Source organism: Hyla sarda, chromosome 4 (genome assembly GCF_029499605.1).
Source record: "Hyla sarda isolate aHylSar1 chromosome 4, aHylSar1.hap1, whole genome shotgun sequence".
Lineage (NCBI taxonomy): Eukaryota > Metazoa > Chordata > Amphibia > Anura > Hylidae > Hyla > Hyla sarda.
In genome coordinates, this window is record NC_079192.1 from 348,917,395 (window position 1) to 348,938,325 (window position 20,931).

The window sequence follows — 20,931 nt, forward strand, 5'->3', positions numbered from 1 at the left end:
TTTTTTTTAAACTTTGTCAACAAAAATAATATTTTCCCATTGCAGATACCATTAAACTCAAATAAACTTTGTCAACAAAAACACAATTTTAAAAACTCTGCACCAAATCCATAATAACATGAAATGTATTTTTTCTTTATGTCCCACAACTGATTTGGGCTTACAAATACTGATGCAAAATACTGACCAAAATACTGCTGTGTAAGAGGTCTTAGGCTCAGGTCACAGACAGGGAGTTTACTATTCCTCACGCACAACATTTTTTGTACAGAAGATTTATGTAATTTACTGTTATTGTACACTACTCAGATGGCACTTAAAAGACAAATTCATGTAGACTTCTCTTAAGGTCACATAAAGAAACTCTTGAAATCCCTGGTATTTTTTTAAAGCTTTTAGCAAATTATCTGCCTTGCTCCCGTGTTGCGTTTGGTTCTGCCAGGAGTGTCTTGACATAGAATTGATGACCAATTCTGCTCGGGGGAGTTGTGATCGTCAATGTAACATGAGTCTGGCTAGCAAATTAAGAAAGTGTGCCGGATCAGCTACAGTGCCAACGCTAATGCTTCAGATGGCAGGACATTTAAACAGGTGTCTACTTGTTTTAGTTTTAGTGAGTTGAGTATTTTTGTTTAAGCGAGTTGAGGGCTGCAGTGCTCCCTACCTACTGGAAAAAATTATAAAAATAAAAAAGCTAAAACCAGCTTATCCCCATGTAGAACAGTCCTTAGGAGACAATGCTAGTGCAGAGGGCATGGTAAATAAGGCCAAGCTGGAGAATCCTAACCATCCTGTCACTTAATTGATATCCATATACTGTGTGACTGAAGGAGACCTTAGTTCTTATTTACCTGAAAGCTTAGGCTAGGTTCACACTTGTAAAGCTGCCTATGGGTAAACGACATATTTACAGTACACAGTATACCCAAGCCATGCCCATTCAGTTCAATGGACCAAGTGTATTCTACTAGTGACTATTTTTATTCCATTTTTTTGCTTATACTGTAATTTTTTATAGGACTCAAAAGTGTCCTTGCCTGTGCCCAGCTACATTACAGTATATTTTCTAATATGGATTTAACTTAGTCACTGGTAGACTGGTATGTTTGTTAAATTGAACTGAATGGGCACAGCTCGGTATAAGTTATGGCATATGTCTGTATGCCATTTTGTTGTAATGTCTACCTAAACAAATGTGAACATACCCTTAGAATTTAAAACAACCCAAAAGTGAAAGTAATTAATTAATGTACAGTGAATGACTTTCCATTACATATTTGTTTCTTGTTTGTGAAATGTATTATATAAAATATTGGGACTGGTCTACCATGCATGAATTATTTTTTTTCTTACCAAACATTTATGACTATAAAGCAGCCAGCACTACAACATTAGTCTCATACATCTCAGAAACAGTGGAACAGTTGCCCATAGCAACCAATCAGATTGCTTCTTTCATTTTTAAAAAGGCCTCTGAAAAATTAAAGGTGGAATGTGATTGGTTTCATAGTTTTTAAAGTTTATAAAGAAAAGGGTCTATCAAGTTTAACCTAAAACCCTACTATGTTGATCCACAGGAAGGCAAAAAAAAAAAAAAACTATGCCAGTATGCCTTCTTGTTATGGTTACCGGGCTAGGTATAAAAAGATTAGAAAGATCCCTGTACTGTCCGTTCATATATTTGTACATTGTGATTATATCGCCCCTTTTCTCCAAACTAAATACCTGTCTTGGTAGTCTAATTCTCATATATCATTATTTACCTTTGTCATCCTCCTCAGCCACATCCTTTTTATTTACAGGTGCTCAAAATTGGTCATATTACTTCATATGTGGTTTGACTAATGATTTATACAGGGCAAAACTATGTTCTTGTCACAAGCCTCTATGCCTCTCTTGATACATCCCATGACTTGGCAGCAACTGCCTGGCACTGATCCCTAAAGTTAAAGGACATCTGCAGCGGTACATACACTTAACCCCTATCCTCAAGATAGGGGATAAGTGTTTGATCGCGGGGGGGTCCTAACGCTGGGGCCCCAGGCGATCTCCTGTACAGGGCCGCGGCTCTCCCGTGCAGGGGGCGTGCCAGCCGCAGCATGACGTTGTGGCCGGCACGCCTCCTCCATACATCTCTATGGGAGAGGCGGGTAGGCAGCGTTCGTGCCTCCCCGCATCCCCCATAGAACTGTATGGGGACGGGGAGGAGACAGGGTGTCACCGTCGACCTCTAGGTCGAAGCTACGTCACCTTGGGAGCTAATGCCGGCGCCTCGTTAGGGAGATCGAGGGGGGTCCCAGTGGTCGGACCCCCCGCGATCAAACACTTATCCCCTATCCTGTGGATAGGGGATAAGTGTAATTCCGCTGCAGTTGTCCTTTAAGCTTACTGTCCACCAGTACACCCAAGTCCTTTTATGTAGAAGTTTTACCTAATGTTTTATTATTTAGCACATCATTGTACATTTTGTTTTTACACCCCAAGTGCATAACCTTACATTTATCCACATTAAAGGGGTATTCCAGGAAAAAAAACTTATATATCAACTGGCTCCAGAAAATTAAACTGATTTGTAAATTACTTCTATTAAAAAAATCTTAATCCTTCCAATAATTATAAGGTGTTGAAGTTGAGTTGTTCTTTTCTCTCTGGCAACAGTGCTCTCTGCTGACATCTCTGCTTGTCTTGGGAACTGCACAGAGTAGAAGAGGTTTGCTATGGGGATTTGCTTCTACTCTGGACAGTGCCCGAGACAGGTGTCATCAGAGAGCACTTAGACAGAAAAGAACAACTCAACTTCAGCAGCTCATAAGTACTGAAAGGATTAAGATTTTTTAATGGAAGTAATTTACTAATCTGATTAACTTTCTGGAGACAGTTGATATATAAAAAAAGTTTTTTCCTGGATAAACCCTTTAACCTTCATTTGCCATTTCTCTGCCCATGCCTCCAGCTTCCTCAGATCCCTCTGTAATATCCCCTCTTTCTTACTTGAACAGTCATTTCTAAACAGAATGTAGCCCTATATATTAACTGCCCAGTCATATCTTGCATCCAGCCATATCTCACTTATCCCCACTATGTCATTGTTTGCTTCCAGCATTAATATTTCTAGTTCTTCAAGTTTATTATTGAGGCTTCTGGAATTTGTCTGCATACACCTGATTGTTCTATTCATATTTCCTTTCCTCTTATCAATTATGACTGTTCAAACTCCTCCCACCGCTCTGCCCTCGGTTTTATTACCTATTCCCAGCTCTCCATCTACACTGTCTTCCCCCGTACATTGTAATTTTCCTCTCCCCATTACCTAGTTTAAACCCTCCTCCACCCTTCTGGCCATCTTCCTCCCAAGCACAGCTGTACCCTCCCCCATTGAGATACAGTCCATTACTATAGAGCCAGTATCTGACAGAGGAGCCCAGTTCTCTGTGAACTGAAACCCTTCTTTCCTATACCAGTTGCTGAGCCAAAACGTGTTGCTATGGGAAACTGCTCCTCCGCACAAGTTTTTTTTTAATACATTTCCGCCAAAATCTTTAAAGTCGACTAAGAAACAGAAAAAAGAGGAGAATTTATCATCCTTCTACACCTGTGTTTGGGTGTAAAAAAGCTGCATATATTTTGCAAACAGTGGTGACTTTTTACCTTTTTGCACCAGCGCCACCAAGTGGGTGTACTCGTCTGGGCAGTGACGGCCACAACAGAGTCCCCCCTCAGCCAGTGACTGACGTGCTGAGCATGGAGAGCCTGGCACTGTTCTGGAGATCGCAGGGGTTCTCAGCGGTCGGACCCCTGCCATCAAACTCTAATTTCCTATCCGGTGCATAGGGGAAACGTTTTTAATAACTGGATAACCCCTTTAAAACAATTACATTTCAAGTCATAATGAATCTAATCCCGGAAAACTACATATCAATTTGTTTTCATCCTCCTGGACTGTAATGTGCTGCCGGCAGATAGGACAGTGTATTGCGTGGGACAGATTTAATTCAAATATATTTCATTGCTATTTCATTCCTTTCTTTAATGGGGAATTCTAACTTTGATGACATTTATATAGTAGTAGAAAACACAATAGCCTTTAAAATGCACTATTTCTCATAGACTACAAGGAAAGGGCATAGCTAAAGGGGGATTGCCTTATCATCAGAGCAGACATGTGATAAAGACCCAGTTTCCAGCATATAAATCCATGCTGATGTGTTTATAGGCATTCATTAAAGAAGCAGCTTTCTCATTTATATCAGACGTAATACGCTGTACAGCATAATGAAAGTTTTTATGTAAATACCATTGTAAAGTTCAATGATCATCATGACGAGGCTACCTGATTTTATTGCCTTAAAGCTTGTAAACCTTGCTCTATGTCTCCTATGACAGATTATTGTTTTTCTCCCTGAATATTTTATAGACAATTTATGAATAAAAATCCAATTTTAAATGGTTGCCTGCTTTAGAATATTTAGCCAACACTTGACAGTACTTGTTAACTTGAAATCCTTTGAATCCTCTATCTTTCGACATTCAGAATAAACATTCAGACTATTTTCAGTTCTATCCAAAATTCAAAGGGCAATTTGAACTACAATCTGCACCAAATCTGTGCAGATTGTAGGGGTATTCTGGTATTTCATAAAAATGTATAGGCTGTTGGGGGTTAGTGTGAATACGTTGCAGCCCCCATTTCAATAACTTCTCATACCATGCTACTCACTGCTTCGGAGGCACTGTAGCAGGACCTGCCTGCTCAGCCAATCACTGGCTGAGATAGATCACTGCTGTGGCTAGCGATTGGCAGAGCGGGCAGGGCGATGTCTTGTCTTGGATGTAGGAAGAAACACTGAGCAGCAGGGGACCGGAAGAAGCTGGAATGGGAGCTGTGGTGGACAGGGGTGAGCGAGTATCCCATAAAAAATCTTATAATATCAACATATCCCTTTAAAATCAGCAATTATGGTTTTTGCAGAAGATTCACAGAATAGTCCAGGATAAAAGGGTAGAACATAATTATTGATTTCCCCTTTGAAAACAATAGTAAAATTCTACCACAACAGAATCGAAACAAACTGAGCTGCTGTGAATTGAAAAAAACAAAAACACATTCCAGGTCAATTTATCTGCAGAACATTTCTACACCTTGTCCACTAGATCTGTTCACATCTTATCTACATGGCTGATACCATCATTTCCTGCAGATTTTTTGTGTGCAAATCTGCACAGAAAATTGCAGCAAGTTTCATCGCCCTACACTACTACTTCCCAAAAATACAGAAAATTGGCATAAATCCCATTTTTTTTGTCATCTAGTCTGCAGGACTAAGCATTCAAAAAAATTTGCAGATTTCCAACAATCTGTATTGGTTATTTCACTTACAACAGGCTTGAAGGCTTGCTGGGCCCTTGAAGAGTTAGAGCCCAGCTTAGCTTCTCTTACCACGATGGCAAAGAGTATTGCTTGCAGCCCTAAGGTCACAGGTCGTGAGGCTAAAAATAAAACATTTAATAACTTAACATTGGTAATTGTGAATTGTCATACGTGCCATTTACTAACCATTCACCTGAAGGATGTGTGTCTGGTAGAGATCGTCGTAGCCATAAGCATGGCATGTATAATTGCCCATATGAATGGTTGTTACCTTGGTGATGTATAATGAATTGTCTTCTCCAAAATCCTGTGAAAACAAAATATTAAAATGTAAGTTTATTCCAAACACTAATAATTAACATGAAACATAATTAATTCAATGAAAGTCAGTGGAGGTCATTTACCTCTATAGGAGAAATATATTACATTACAATAATACTCAGTTTAGATAGCTTTGGTTTTATTTTACTACTGTTAAAAAAATTGCTAAATTCTGACCCCAATAATTAATTATAATCTTTTTCTTTGGTTTACATCTTTTAATTTTAAAAATGGGATAAGGGGTCATTGTAATTTTTATTAGGGGATGGTCTTTTTATATTTTAAAAAATAATAATAATACCGTAATAATTTTTAGCACCTTTTAAATCCCTTATAAGCAATGATTAGATTACTTAGGCTGATCAATGCTATTTTATTGAATAAAATTGATCAGTTACATCAGTACTCTTCTAAAACATCCTGCATGAAGCAGGCTATATAAGTAGATCAGGCACTGCCTTAGCAATCAATTGGTACACCATCAAGTTGCGGGGGTGGTGATCGGGCTCCGGAGAGGAGTAGCACCTGTCACTTCTGTCACTTAGCCTTTTACATGATTCAGGTATTTAGAGGTTTAATGACCAACATCAGCATGATTGCTGATATTGGTTGTTGATGGTGAGTCGATGTCTATGAAGTGAGTTTGCTTCATTCTATGTACAGTCATGGCCGTAAATGTTGGCACCCCTGAAATTTTTCTAGAAAATTAAGATTTCTCACAGAAAAGGGTTGCAGTAGCACATGTTTTGCTATACTCATATTTATTCCCTTTGTGTGTATTGGAACTAAACCAAAAAAAGGGAGGGAAAAAAGCAAATTGGACATGTCACAACAAACTCCAAAAATGGGCTGGACAAAATTATTGGCACCCTTTCAAAATTGTGGATAAATAAGATTGTTTCAAGCATGTGATGCTCGTTTGAACTCAACTGGGCAAAGTAACAGGTGTGGGCAATATAAAAATCACACCTGAAAGCATATAAAAAGGAGAGAAGTTCACTTAGTCTTTGCATAGTGTGTCAGTGTGTGCCACACTAAGCATGGACAACAGAAAGAGGAGAAGAGAACTGTCTGAGAACTTGAGAACCAAAATTGTGGAAAAATATCAACAATCTCAAGGTTACAAGTCCATCTCCGAAATCTAGATTTGTCTTTGTCCACAGTGCGCAACATTATCAAGAAGTTTGCAACCCATGGCACTGTAGCTAATCTCCCTGGGTGTGGACGGAAGAGAAAAATGTATGAAAGGTGTCAACGCAGTCCAGATGATGGATAAGCAGCCCCAAACAAGTTTCAAAGATATTCAAGCTGTCCTGCAGGCTCAGGGAGCATCAGTGTCAGCGCGAACTATCTGTCGACATTTAAATGAAATGAAATGCTATGGGAGGAGACCCAGGAGGACCCCACTGCTGACACAGATATAAAAAAGTAAGACTACATCTTGCCAAAATGAACTTGAGTAAGCCAAAATCCTTCTGGGAAAACGTCTTGTGGACAGATGAGACCAAGATAGAGGTATTTGGTGAAGCACATAATTCTACTGTTTACCGAAAATAGAATTAGGCCTACAAAGAAAAGAACACAGTATCTACAGTGAAATATGGTGGAGGGTCAATTATGTTTTGGGGTTGTTTTGCTGCCTCTGGCACTGGGTGCCTTGAATGTGTGCAAGGCATCATGAAATCTGAGGATTACCAACGGATTTTGGGTCGCACTGTACAGCCCAGTGTCAGAAAGCTGGGTTTCCGTCCCAGATCTTGGGTCTTCCAGCAGGACAATGACCCCAAACATATGTCAAAAAGCACCCAGAAATGGATGGCAACAAAGCGCTGGAGAGTTCTGAAGTGGCCAGAAATGAGTCCAGATCTAAATCCCATTGAACACCTGTGGAGAGATTTTAAAATTGCTGTTGGGAAAAGGCGCCCTTCCAATAAGAGAGACCTGGAGCAGTTTGTAAGTAATGGAAGAGTGGTCCAACATTCCGGCTGAGAGGTGCAAGAAGCTTATTGATTGTTATAGGAAGTGACTGATTTCAGTTATTTTTTCCAAAGTATGTTCAACCAAATATTAAGTTAAGGGTGCTAACAATTTTGTCCAGGCCATTTTTGGAGTTTGTTGTGACATTATGTCCAATTTGCTTTTTTTCCTCCCTTTTTTGGTTTAGTTCCAATACACACAAATGGAATAAACATGTGTGTAGCAAAACATCTGTTACTGCAATCCTTTTCTGTGAAAAATATTTCATTTTCTTGAAAATTTTCAGGGGTGCAACATTTACGGCCATGACTGCAGTTATGCAGCTGCTGTACCGTATGGCAGTCTGTGTTCAGGGGTAAACAGTACATATTAACTATCTGTGGGGTTGTGCAAAAACTGTATACAGCTATAAATAGACGGCAACACTAAAACTTAAATGTAACTAAAACAACACTAAGTCAGAATGAAACACAGGTGTCCGCTTCAATTCAAATATAATGTATTCATTTTTAATTGAAAATGCTATGCAGCCGCTAGGGTGAATTTTGTGGCCACAACATTGTTTTTTTTATACATTGTAAATGTAAATACATATTGTGGCCACATAAGTGTTTTCTGGCAGAATTAAAAAGTCCATTGCTAATTACATTATTTACACTATACATGATAATATTTGACACCTAAGTGAAGAAAATCTATAAAAATATATTTTTTGGGCTACTGACTACCAACATGAAGAAAAGAACAAATATGCACTATTCATACAATACATCAATGTCAGCCATGAAAGATACGCTAATGTGCTGTTTCCTAAATTCAGCCCTGAAATGTCACTAAAAGAGATTCAGTAAGGAGGAATAGCAGTAATAATTGCTGACCAAGCCATATACATCAACTGACCTGTGGATGATAAAAAGAGAACCCCAGATACACTATAAAACCATCCATTTCCTACAGTAAGTGTTTGTAACAGTCTGATGCCCTTCTTATCAAATTTAATCTAAATATGTTTCTACGCTTTACAAAGTTTTCCTATGTTCTGTTGCTCAGCTAAAATTGAGTTAACTCTCCTAGTACTTGGCTTTGAATTTTTTTTCTATATAATATTGTAGATAACTCAAAAGGTGTCACACTCTGCGCTCCGGCCGCAAGCACCGTCCATGAGCGCATTGTCCCTGTGTCCCCGACTGCCATCGGGGCAGGGATTCGCATTGCAGGACGTGCCGGCATGCGAAACCCAGCACGTCACTCACCACGCTCCGCTGTCACCTCCTCCTCTGTGTCTCAGCTCTGGCATGCGTGTCCCCTCTCCTAGGGCGTGCACGTGCCGGAGCTCTGAAATTTAAAGGGCCAGTACGCCCATTATTAGTTGTTACATCTGACACTACATTATAAAGTCCCTGCACCTCCCACACTTCTCTGCAGGGTCTTCAGTGCCCCTAGCCTGAGATTAAGCATTCCATATTGCCTGTGTGCCTTACCCGTGTATTCAGACCTTCCCGCTACGTTATTTGCCGCCTGCCCTGACCTTCTGCTACATTTGACTACGCTACTGCCTCATCCTTTGGTACCTCACGTAGCCCAGCTACCTGTGTGGTCAAGCCGTGTCGGGGGTTGCGACCTGGGTGTCGCCTGCCGCAGCAAGCCCGTCCTGCCTTGCCGCAGGCTCTGGCGAAGACCAGTGGCACCTTAGATTCCGCTCCCCGATACGGTCCATGTCATCAGCTACACAGGTTAGAGGATCCACATCCTGCTCCGCAACAAAAAGGTATATGCATATACCTCATTAAATATGAATTCCATTACATAAAAAGTGGTATGTTCCATAAAGTGCATCATTTTAGAGCAATTCTTCCCTAAAACATAGAAAAGAATTTCATAGCACAGCTCTGTGTAGCACACCATATGGCACATCATATATATATCAGACTGGAGGTGGTTTAGTCAATGGCTGATCCAACATGTCACACAGTCAGAGGCTATATGCACAGCAGAGGTGAGTTATCATGTTAGGGTCCCATCCGATATGAGGCCACCTCCGCGTGGTGGATGGGGGGACACATTTTGATCAAAAAGTGCGCTGAGAGCCTCCATTTTTTGACCTAGAGTGCTGTTGCAACTTTCTTGTTTGTACATTTTGTATTTGCCACAGCAGCGGGCACCTGTGTATTAGGTTGTTGTGCTGGCTATTTTTCCTTTAGTTTTTACTTTGTAAATTGGGGGGTGTGGCACCCTCTTTAGCCGTGCACCCCACCCCTCTCAGACTGGAGGTGGTTTAGTCAATGGCTGATCCAACATGTCACACAGTCAGAGGCTATATGCACAGCAGAGGTGAGTTATCATGTTAGGGTCCCATCCGATATGAGGCCACCTCCGCGTGGTGGATGGGGGGACACATTTTGATCAAAAAGTGCGCTGAGAGCCTCCATTTTTTGACCTAGAGTGCTGTTGCAACTTTCTTGTTTGTACATTTTGTATTTGCCACAGCAGCGGGCACCTGTGTATTAGGTTGTTGTGCTGGCTATTTTTCCTTTTGTTTTTACTTTGTAAATTGGGGGGTGTGGCACCCTCTTTAGCCGTGCACCCCACCCCTCTCAGACTGGAGGTGGTTTAGTCAATGGCTGATCCAACATGTCACACAGTCAGAGGCTATATGCACAGCAGAGGTGAGTTATCATGTTAGGGTCCCATCCGATATGAGGCCACCTCCGCGTGGTGGATGGGGGGACACATTTTGATCAAAAAGTGCGCTGAGAGCCTCCATTTTTTGACCTAGAGTGCTGTTGCAACTTTCTTGTTTGTACATTTTGTATTTGCCACAGCAGTGGGCACCTGTGTATTAGGTTGTTGTGCTGGCTATTTTTCCTTTTGTTTTTACTTTGTAAATTGGGGGGTGTGGCACCCTCTTTAGCCGTGCACCCCACCCCTCTCAGACTGGAGGTGGTTTAGTCAATGGCTGATCCAACATGTCACACAGTCAGAGGCTATATGCACAGCAGAGGTGAGTTATCATGTTAGGGTCCCATCCGATATGAGGCCACCTCCGCGTGGTGGATGGGGGGACACATTTTGATCAAAAAGTGCGCTGAGAGCCTCCATTTTTTGACCTAGAGTGCTGTTGCAACTTTCTTGTTTGTACATTTTGTATTTGCCACAGCAGCGGGCACCTGTGTATTAGGTTGTTGTGCTGGCTATTTTTCCTTTTGTTTTTACTTTGTAAATTGGGGGGTGTGGCACCCTCTTTAGCCGTGCACCCCACCCCTCTCAGACTGGAGGTGGTTTAGTCAATGGCTGATCCAACATGTCACACAGTCAGAGGCTATATGCACAGCAGAGGTGAGTTATCATGTTAGGGTCCCATCCGATATGAGGCCACCTCCGCGTGGTGGATGGGGGGACACATTTTGATCAAAAAGTGCGCTGAGAGCCTCCATTTTTTGACCTAGAGTGCTGTTGCAACTTTCTTGTTTGTACATTTTGTATTTGCCACAGCAGCGGGCACCTGTGTATTAGGTTGTTGTGCTGGCTATTTTTCCTTTTGTTTTTACTTTGTAAATTGGGGGGTGTGGCACCCTCTTTAGCCGTGCACCCCACCCCTCTCAGACTGGAGGTGGTTTAGTCAATGGCTGATCCAACATGTCACACAGTCAGAGGCTATATGCACAGCAGAGGTGAGTTATCATGTTAGGGTCCCATCCGATATGAGGCCACCTCCGCGTGGTGGATGGGGGGACACATTTTGATCAAAAAGTGCGCTGAGAGCCTCCATTTTTTGACCTAGAGTGCTGTTGCAACTTTCTTGTTTGTACATTTTGTATTTGCCACAGCAGCGGGCACCTGTGTATTAGGTTGTTGTGCTGGCTATTTTTCCTTTTGTTTTTACTTTGTAAATTGGGGGGTGTGGCACCCTCTTTAGCCGTGCACCCCACCCCTCTCAGACTGGAGGTGGTTTAGTCAATGGCTGATCCAACATGTCACACAGTCAGAGGCTATATGCACAGCAGAGGTGAGTTATCATGTTAGGGTCCCATCCGATATGAGGCCACCTCCGCGTGGTGGATGGGGGGACACATTTTGATCAAAAAGTGCGCTGAGAGCCTCCATTTTTTGACCTAGAGTGCTGTTGCAACTTTCTTGTTTGTACATTTTGTATTTGCCACAGCAGCGGGCACCTGTGTATTAGGTTGTTGTGCTGGCTATTTTTCCTTTTGTTTTTACTTTGTAAATTGGGGGGGGTGTGGCACCCTCTTTAGCCGTGCACCCCACCCCTCTCAGACTGGAGGTGGTTTAGTCAATGGCTGATCCAACATGTCACACAGTCAGAGGCTATATGCACAGCAGAGGTGAGTTATCATGTTAGGGTCCCATCCGATATGAGGCCACCTCCGCGTGGTGGATGGGGGGACACATTTTGATCAAAAAGTGCGCTGAGAGCCTCCATTTTTTGACCTAGAGTGCTGTTGCAACTTTCTTGTTTGTACAATATATATATATATATATATATATATATATATATATATATTATGTAAATATAGGAATTATAGTGAGATTGACAAGTTTTTATGCCTAAATATAAATAAAAGTGTAAGGTTTTACTCCTTAAGGTATGTTCACATTGAGTAATGTGAACGGAATTTCCCTACTGCCTTCTGCACTTGGCTCTACCATGTGCATGTTGCCTTATACCCTGTCTTACTCACAAGTTATTATAGATATATCCATATTATGTCCAAGTGTCCCAGCCAAATGGGATTTTAATGAAAACAAATCATATGATACATGAGCTTGCCACTGGGACACAGAACCTGTGGGCTGGCTGGGCCTTGCCACAGCTGGTCACGGTCAGGCAGGTTTGAGGGGTCCCAGGTGAACCCTTGTTCCAGGGATGGCTTATCCCTGCTGTAGATACCAGGTATGTTGGAAGTTGGGGGTGCCCTGGAGTTATGGTGCAGATTGAAATGTCAGGCACAGGGTTAAGTAAAACAGAATCCACACTTTTTTACTCAGTTCAGATAATAAAGTGCAAATACAGTCTTTGAAAAATCATCAACCATTGACAGCAGTATGCTAAAGCAGGGGAGTCCCCTTAGTTGGTACAATAGTAGGCAATGAGGCCCCTCTTTTTCTTGCTTGACCTGTTGTACCGCATAATAGAAACAGTTCACAAACTATTCTCCACCAAAGGGTATATTTTACACTGGTTGGCTCCTGGCAGGGCTTATGATACTTGTGGTACTCACGGATGCTTTTAACACCTATATATGAGAGGTGCATGCACCTTGCAGCTCTTTCAGTTATGCAATGACTTGGCCTGGTCTGAGAAAAGGTGGAAAGCAGTGAGGCTCCAGTGATGCTTACCTTTACTGCCAGTAATCTCTAATTTTCTTAGCTAGGTTGCTTGGAATTGTAGCTCTCGCACCTCCTGCCACTCAGTTATGAGGAAGTGGAGCTCTCTCAGTAACTGACACACTTATGAGGAATCCATTTGGTTGCGACTTAAGTTTTCTGGGCTTTACATCTTACTTTGCCAGGGCCTTAGCTCAATGCATACCCTGGGGGTTTATGAGACCTAGACTAGGGAAAGATGCTTCTGGCACCTCTTCACAACCAATGTATGCAGTGTGCATGCTGTGCATATAATATATGCAGTGTGCATGCTGTTTGTATGTATATAGTGTATGCAATAAGCATGACGCAGGACTCTACAAGTCCCAGGCACCAGGTTGCTATGGTGACTGAGAATTTCATGCTGTCACCTATGATTTTGTTAGCCCAGCCCACTTTAGGCAGCCATAACCTGCATCTTGCCAAGTAAATTCAGTGCCCCAAGCCCAAGTGTGTGAATAGAATAGGCAGAGGAGGTGGGAGCCACCAACACTCAGTGGGCTATGCTGTAACGGCAGCATAGAGCTCCCCACAAGCGGCCAAGGGGCAGCAAAATTAGGTTTTGTCTTGGGTGGCTAAAATCCTGCCTCATCGGCCCTGAGGGCTGTGTGAAAAGCTGAGCTTATGATTTTAGATTTTTGTCATTCTAAATTGGATGTATCAATACTATTAATACTATTAAAACATTGGTCTGATCTGACTATTTATGGGACATTTATTTGTATAAGAACAATTCCTAGAGGAAAATGTATCCATGTTCTAGAAAAATGGAAATGCTAATAAGATTTTATATTGTGACCGCTGTTTAAATGTGATGAGAATAAAAATGACAGTGATTAGATTGGAAAAAAATAGCAGGTCAGATAACGATTGACTCCAATTGCTTTGCCCAATTTCACCTAGTGATTATTCTTACAATCATGATCATTGTGTGTAAACTGAAGCTGGCCACAGGCATTAGATGAGATTGGCTACTGACTGTCAGCAGATCATCGGACAGTAACTGGTCATATTCTTCTATAGAAATGGCTGATTAACGACAGATAATCTAGAGACATTTTATTCTGCAGTATTGGATTTTACCAGCCATGGATAGACATAATGACTTGCTTCACTAATCTCCAAATATGTTTACATTTTTTATGTTAATTGTCTTCATTAAAGGGACTGTCTTAATAGAGGCATTGATGGCACATTGCTTGGACATGCCATCGCTGTCCAATTGGTGGGTATCCAAATGCTGTGACCATTGCCAATTGCTAGAATGAAGTGGCAGCGATTCAAAAAAAGTGCTTTGTACCCATGTTTTTTTCACAAATTACCTGATGAACTCCAATTATCTGAATCTATCAATTTATGATTGAAGTGTTTTAGGTAATAAGGTGAAGAAGCCTCTGTCCTTCAGTTCTTTATTGACTATTTGCTGTCAGTGTACTTTTAGCATCCAGAGGCTTAAGGGGGTATTCCAGGATCCTTTATATGACTGTGCTACAGGGCTGTAAAATGAGTGTAGTTCATGATATATTGTCTGTACCTGTGTTGGATGGCTGGTATCACAATTTTTATGTGATCTTTGTCCTGGATGTTGTTTGGTAGCATGTAAGATGAGTGTTGCCTCTGGCCTTTCCCAGATTGCAGTGCGGCCCAAGACAATGCATCACTAGTCAGATGTTAAAAGGCAGTGTGTCTGTCTTCAATAGGTGGTGTGACTGCTGAGAGGGAAGGAGATCATTCTATGCAGGTAATTGTAATTTCAAGCACAGTATGGCTGGTGTTGGAAGTAGACCACAATGTCTTTGATTCAGCAGGAGAAAATAGATGCAGGTCAGGGCACCTGGGTGCAGGGGTCTTGTATCCCAAGGTCGGGATGCCAGAGTGAGGATACGGAGGCGTTTTGGATAAAAGGCTTCCTTCTTTATTAGGCTAAAAGAGACTACGCCTTTCGCGAGGGGTCCCTGGCTTCGTCAGGTCATGTTAACAAATAAACCATTATTACTTTTATACACACATTGATTTGAAAAAATGCGGGAGGTGAGACGTCATAGTGACGTGGTTACACAACTGGAGATGATGTATCGGCATAAATAACACAATTCATCGCATGCACATTTAAATACTGAAATAAAAAATAATAAAACAGTAAAAAAACACACACACACACACACACACTGTAGTAAAAGATTAAACTGTAAAATGTTGCTTGTAATGGTTTTTAACAGTTTTTAATATGTGCTCCAATTTGGGGGCACGTATACTGTTTTTAGTATTATTGGCGTGCAAGTCTGAGAATCTGCTCTGGAGTTACTTGCGCTTGGAGAGGTGAAGTGCTTTGTGCATTTTGTGGTGAAGTTCTGATCACAATTTAGCAACATACAATAATTCTGCCTAGTCTCGTGATTGGGAACATAAGTTGAGTGCGGGATGTGTGGAAAGACTTGTGGTTCATACATTCTTATGAGGCTGGCAGATTGGTTGTGGTATGTTTACACGGAGCACATGGGTTAAAGATGATTGGTCTGAGATGGAAGTATTCATACTTGTGAAGCCGAAATTGGATTGGTCATAGTATATTTACACAGAGCACATGGATGAAAGATGATTGGTCTGAGAGGTCAGTGTTCATGCTTATGAAGCTGAAAGTGGATTGATTATGGTACGTTTACACAGAACACGTGGATGAAAGATGATTGGTCTGAGAGGTCAGTGTTCATGCTTATGAAGCTGAAAGCGGATTGATTATGGTACGTTTACACAGAACACGTGGATGAAAGATGATTGGTCTGAGAGGTCAGTGTTCATGCTTATGAAGCTGAAAGCGGATTGATTATGGTATGTTTACACAGAGCACATGGATGAAGGATGATTAGTCCAAGATGTCAGTATTCATGCATTCTTGTATGACAGAATGCTGATTGGCTGGACACATAGATGAGGATAATTATTCGGTAACATTTTTTGTTCACCGATATATTATTTTAGAATGGCCCTGTACAGGTTGCATAGAACTAATGTTTAATTTCTATGCGTGCTAGATTTTTCTCTTTATACTTGCACACTTTGAGGAAGATCTTGCATGAATTAACACAAAGCTGGAATAGAAGAAAAGGTATCCATAATAAAAGGTGACGGTTCCTTTATTTTTAAACAGTCTGTGGCTATTTTGCTCAACATAGGTTTTTATGCCAGATATATATATGGGTATGTTTGATTTGGTCTTGGCAGATAAAAGGTAATCATTTAGCCATATTTAAAATCAAAGTGCAGAATGATGACATATTATAACAAAAACACCATGTGAGGACAATGTCATATAGAGTCGGTAAAACCATGATGTTGACAGTGAAGGGTTTGATATAGGCGGTACTGGCGAGATCGTACTTGAAATTACAATGATAGGTGACGCATAGTCTCTTTTAGTCTAATAAAGAAGGAAGCCTTTTATCCAAAACGCCTCCGTATCCTCACTCTGGCGTCCCGACCTTGGGATACAAGACCCATGCACCCAGGCACCCTGACCTGCATCCATTTTCTCTTGCTGGATCAAAGACATTGTTGTCTATTTCCAGCACCAGCCATATTGACCAGTCTGACATCGCCGATGATCGGGAGTGATGCACGGAAGCCACGGGAGATTCATCTATAGTGTTTAACACACTTTTATGCCTATACCAGTGTTGTGCCTTATGCACAACAAAAGAAGTGAGCGTGCTTATCCCACCTTTTCTTCCTCCTTCTCTCATTCCAATCCTGGGCATAATTTCAAGCACAGCATGCATGGAAGGGAGCATAGCTTTGCTTTAATGGGTAGGGTGGTTGATGTGTGGGAGGTAGATAAGTCACCTCCCACCTAGAAATAGGGGATTCTGGGGATTGTAGTTGGAGGAAGGGCACAGAAACAGGAAATAACCAGTTCACATAAAACAAGCCAGCAGTGTGATGGCGTACACAGGACACGGCCATTTACCACCAACACAAGCAGAGATCCTTGGTAAGTATGTCCAATTCTGGCTAACAGGTAAAGGCACCTTATGTTGAATAACCCTTCTAATACCCTATTGACATATTTCTGATCTCAGCTAAGGCAGTAGTGTATTTCCTTGAAGAAACGCTAAACTGGCATTGGGAGTCTTATATTCTAGGCAATGCTCTCTGGGAAACAGTAAGAAAAGTAACTCATCTTCAAAGGCAAAAACAAGTTTGTTCTCTAGTGCTACCTACTGGAGGTAGATGATGGGTCTTCTTCCTCAAATTCAAGGATGATTGTCAGATTCAAGGGGTTCTGAGTGTCAGAATACTATGGGGGAGATCTATCAAAACCTGTCCAGAGGAAAAGTAACCCATAGGAAAAGCTGTCCAGAGGAAAAGTTATCCATAGCAGATCGCTTCTATCATTTTTCAGAGTCCTTTTCAAAAATGGAAGAAGCTATCTGATTTTTTGCTTTGGGTAACTCAGCAACTCTTCTGGACAGGTTTTGATAAATCTCCCCCTATGTGTCTCACCCCCTTACCCAACGTTTGAATATAATGGACATACTGCTGTACTTGGATGTACTCTCTTGGCTATAAGAGTTAAATTGAGTAGAAACATGCATATCCAATAGCAACTTCATTCACACCAGTTGGACCCCCTCAAATCAAACACTCGGTGGCCCACATTTATTAATCACTCAAATGTGTCTGATTTTTGTCTCAGGCAGATGGCAGCCATATACAACTCTTTTATTTGTCATACTGCTGTGATTGGTTTTCTCAAACTCTGTGCCAGTGTCTATTGTGGGATATGCAGGGCTGCTATGATCTATAGGTGGAATTAAAGTATTATCCGTTTTCTTCTGGAGGAGAGCACCTTTTAATAATGATCTCAGCAGAGAAGGGGATGTATCCAGCCTACACAATCATGTGAAAACGAAATACATAAGCATCACAACTATATTCCCAGTCCTGACATTTCTTTACTATTGCATCGTACAGTGTTTGCTAAGTTCATATTGCATCCAATTTTGAGCTGAGAAAAGAAATAGGTTAAAAGGTGTTTCATCCTTCTGGATGTGTTTTTATTCATTGACAGCACAAATCTTGAAAATGGCAAGGAATGAAAACATATAGGGAAGTTGCAGAACTTTTCATTATGCAATGATTAAGCATATTTACATTGCAGGAAGCAATAATATTATTGTGTACTGCACTATAGCATGAGCAGGGGGTTAAGAATAGCAATAAATCAAAAACAAAGCAAAGCATAAAACAAAAATATTGATTTTTCTATTCTTGTACAAAAACTTTAATAAGATACTCTAATTTATCATCACAATATGAAAATGCCAAAAAAGTGCATGAAATAGAGTCACTAAGACAGAAGAATATTCATTATATATGATTAATGGTTGCCTTTGTGAGCCGAGCTCGCCTCTAATGGCTATTAATTACATGGGGGATGCTGACATGTATGTATGGATGTGAAACAGAACAGCATAAGACAACTGGTAAGATGCTCAATAAATCATATACTATTTGCTGTATATTATTTCAATTCCCTGCACTGTACTAAGGGCTTATGAGCTCAACAAACATTGATAACTGCACCAGCCACACCACAGCTATATATATATATATATATATATATATATATATATATATATATATTCAATATATAGACCATTCTGTTGACTGCGTATTTAGGGCTGCTTATCTCTAGATTTACTCTTCCCTGTTGCTGTCTAATGTAACAGATTCTTATTTAGAGTCTTAGGGCTCTATTAAACGTGGCTATTATTAGCCAAACAAGCTGATATGAATCTGAGTAATAGGGCCAGCGTTCAGCGAACAAAAATGCAAATGCTTGTTTGTTGGCTGATCATGTAGTTTTGATCGGTCAAATAATTGACACCCCCCTATGTACCAGGGGATGTACGCTTCACAAATGATGAAAGCAAAAGGCCTCACAAACAATCAAGTACTCCAGAATACCACCCTATCAGCATACCAACCTTATGGATACCATACCCCATTATTGATTTTGCAGCTACTTGTTACCAAGTGCCCAGTTGACCGCAATTGTCTGCTGATAATCCAAACTTCTGATCTCCTGGCGAGCAGCACAGGCAAGGATGCCAAGTGTCATCTGGCAGTGGCTGCATACTGTGCTACAGCAAGAGCGGCGGAAGAAGAAGCACACTGAAGGAGAGTGAGCGGTACATAGTATCACAACTTTCTTCCCCACAAGAAATCATCACTAGTACTGTGAAGTAATACTTAGACTCAGGGTCGCAATTTTTATTCATACATTTTTAGTGGCCACCAGGATTCAATTCTTATTCATACATTTTTAGCGGCCACAGGTGTTACGCCTAGCGCTCCGGGTCCCCGCTCCTCCCCGGAGCGCTCACGGCGTCTTTCTCCCTGCAGCGCCCCGGTCAGTCCCGCTGACCGGGAGCGCTGCACTGTCTTGGCCGTTGGGGATGCGATTCGCACAGCGGGACGCGCCCGCTCGCGAGTCGCATCCCAGGTCACTTACCCGTCCCGGTCCCCTGCTGTCATGTGCTGGCGCGCGCGGCTCCGCTCTCTAGGGCGCGCGCGCGCCAGCTCTCTGAGACTTAAAGGGCCAGTGCACCAATGATTGGTGCCTGGCCCAATTAGCTTAATTGGCTTCCACCTGCTCCCTGCCTTTATCTGACCTCCTCCCATGCACTCCCTTGCCGGATCTTGTTGCCTTGTGCCAGTGAAAGCGTTTAGTGTGTCCTAAGCCTGTGTACCTGAACTTCTGCTACCCATCCTTACTACGAACCTTGCCGCCTGCCCCCGACCTTCTGCTACGTCTGACCTTGCCTCTGCCTAGTCCTTCTGTCCCACGCCTTCTCAGCAGTCAGCGAGGTAGAGCCGTTGCTAGTGGATACGACCTGGTTGCTACTGCCGCAGCAAGACCATCCCGCTTTGCGGCGGGCTCTGGTGAATACCAGTAGCCACTTAGAACCGGTCCACTAGCACGGTCCACCCCAATCCCTCGCTGACACAGAGGATCCACTACCTGGAAGCCGAATCGTGACAATAGATCCGGCCATGGATCCCGCTGAGGTGCCGCTGCCAAGTCTCGCTGATCTTCCCACGGTGGTCGCTCAGCAATCGCAGCAGATTGCCCAACAAGGACAGCAGCTGTCGCAGTTGACCGCCATGTTACAGCAACTTCTGCCTCTGCTACAGCAGCAACCATCTCCTCCACCAGCTCCTGCACCTCCTCCGCAGCGAGTGGCCGCTCCTAACCTCCGCTTGTCCCTGCCGGACAAATTTGATGGGGACTCTAAACTCTGCCGTGGATTTTTGTCTCAGTGTTCCCTGCATATGGAGATGTTGTCGGACTTGTTTCCTTCAGAACGGTCTAAGGTGGCGTTCGTAGTAAGCCTTCTTTCAGGAAAGGCCTTGTCTTGGGCCACACCGCTCTGGGACCGCAATGATCCTGCCACAGCCACAGTCCAGGCCTTCTTCGCTGAACTCCGGAGTGTCTTCGAGGAGCCAGCCCGAGCTTCTTCTGCCGAGACTGCCCTGTTGAACCTGGTCCAGGGTAATTCTTCAGTGGGCGAGTACGCCATCCAATTTCGTACTCTTGCCTCCGAGTTATCATGGAATAACGAGGCTCTCTGCGCGACCTTTAAAAAAGGCCTATCCAGTCGCATCAAGGATGTGCTGGCCGCACGAGAGATTCCTGCCAATCTGCAAGAACTCATCCATCTAGCTACCCGCATTGACATGCGTTTTTCTGAGCGACACCAAGAGCTCCGCCAGGAAAAAGACTTAGATCTCTGGGCACCTCTCCCACAGTATCCGTTGCAATCTACGCCTGGGCCTCCCACCGAGGAGGCCATGCAAGTGGATAAGTCTCGCCTGAC

General features: G+C 42.3%; 1 protein-coding gene across 15 annotated transcripts in view; it reads right to left on the minus strand.

The window, feature by feature from the left end:
• FSTL4 (follistatin like 4) overlaps positions 1 to 20,931 on the minus strand; it is a 1,659,076-nt gene that overhangs the window by 109,520 nt on the left and 1,528,625 nt on the right. For all 15 annotated transcript variants that reach the window (XM_056516583.1, XM_056516582.1, XM_056516581.1 and 12 more), the window contains one exon: positions 5,555 to 5,675. In XM_056516583.1, coding sequence (XP_056372558.1) covers positions 5,555 to 5,675 — 121 coding nt within the window. The remainder of the gene's footprint in view (positions 1 to 5,554; positions 5,676 to 20,931) is intronic.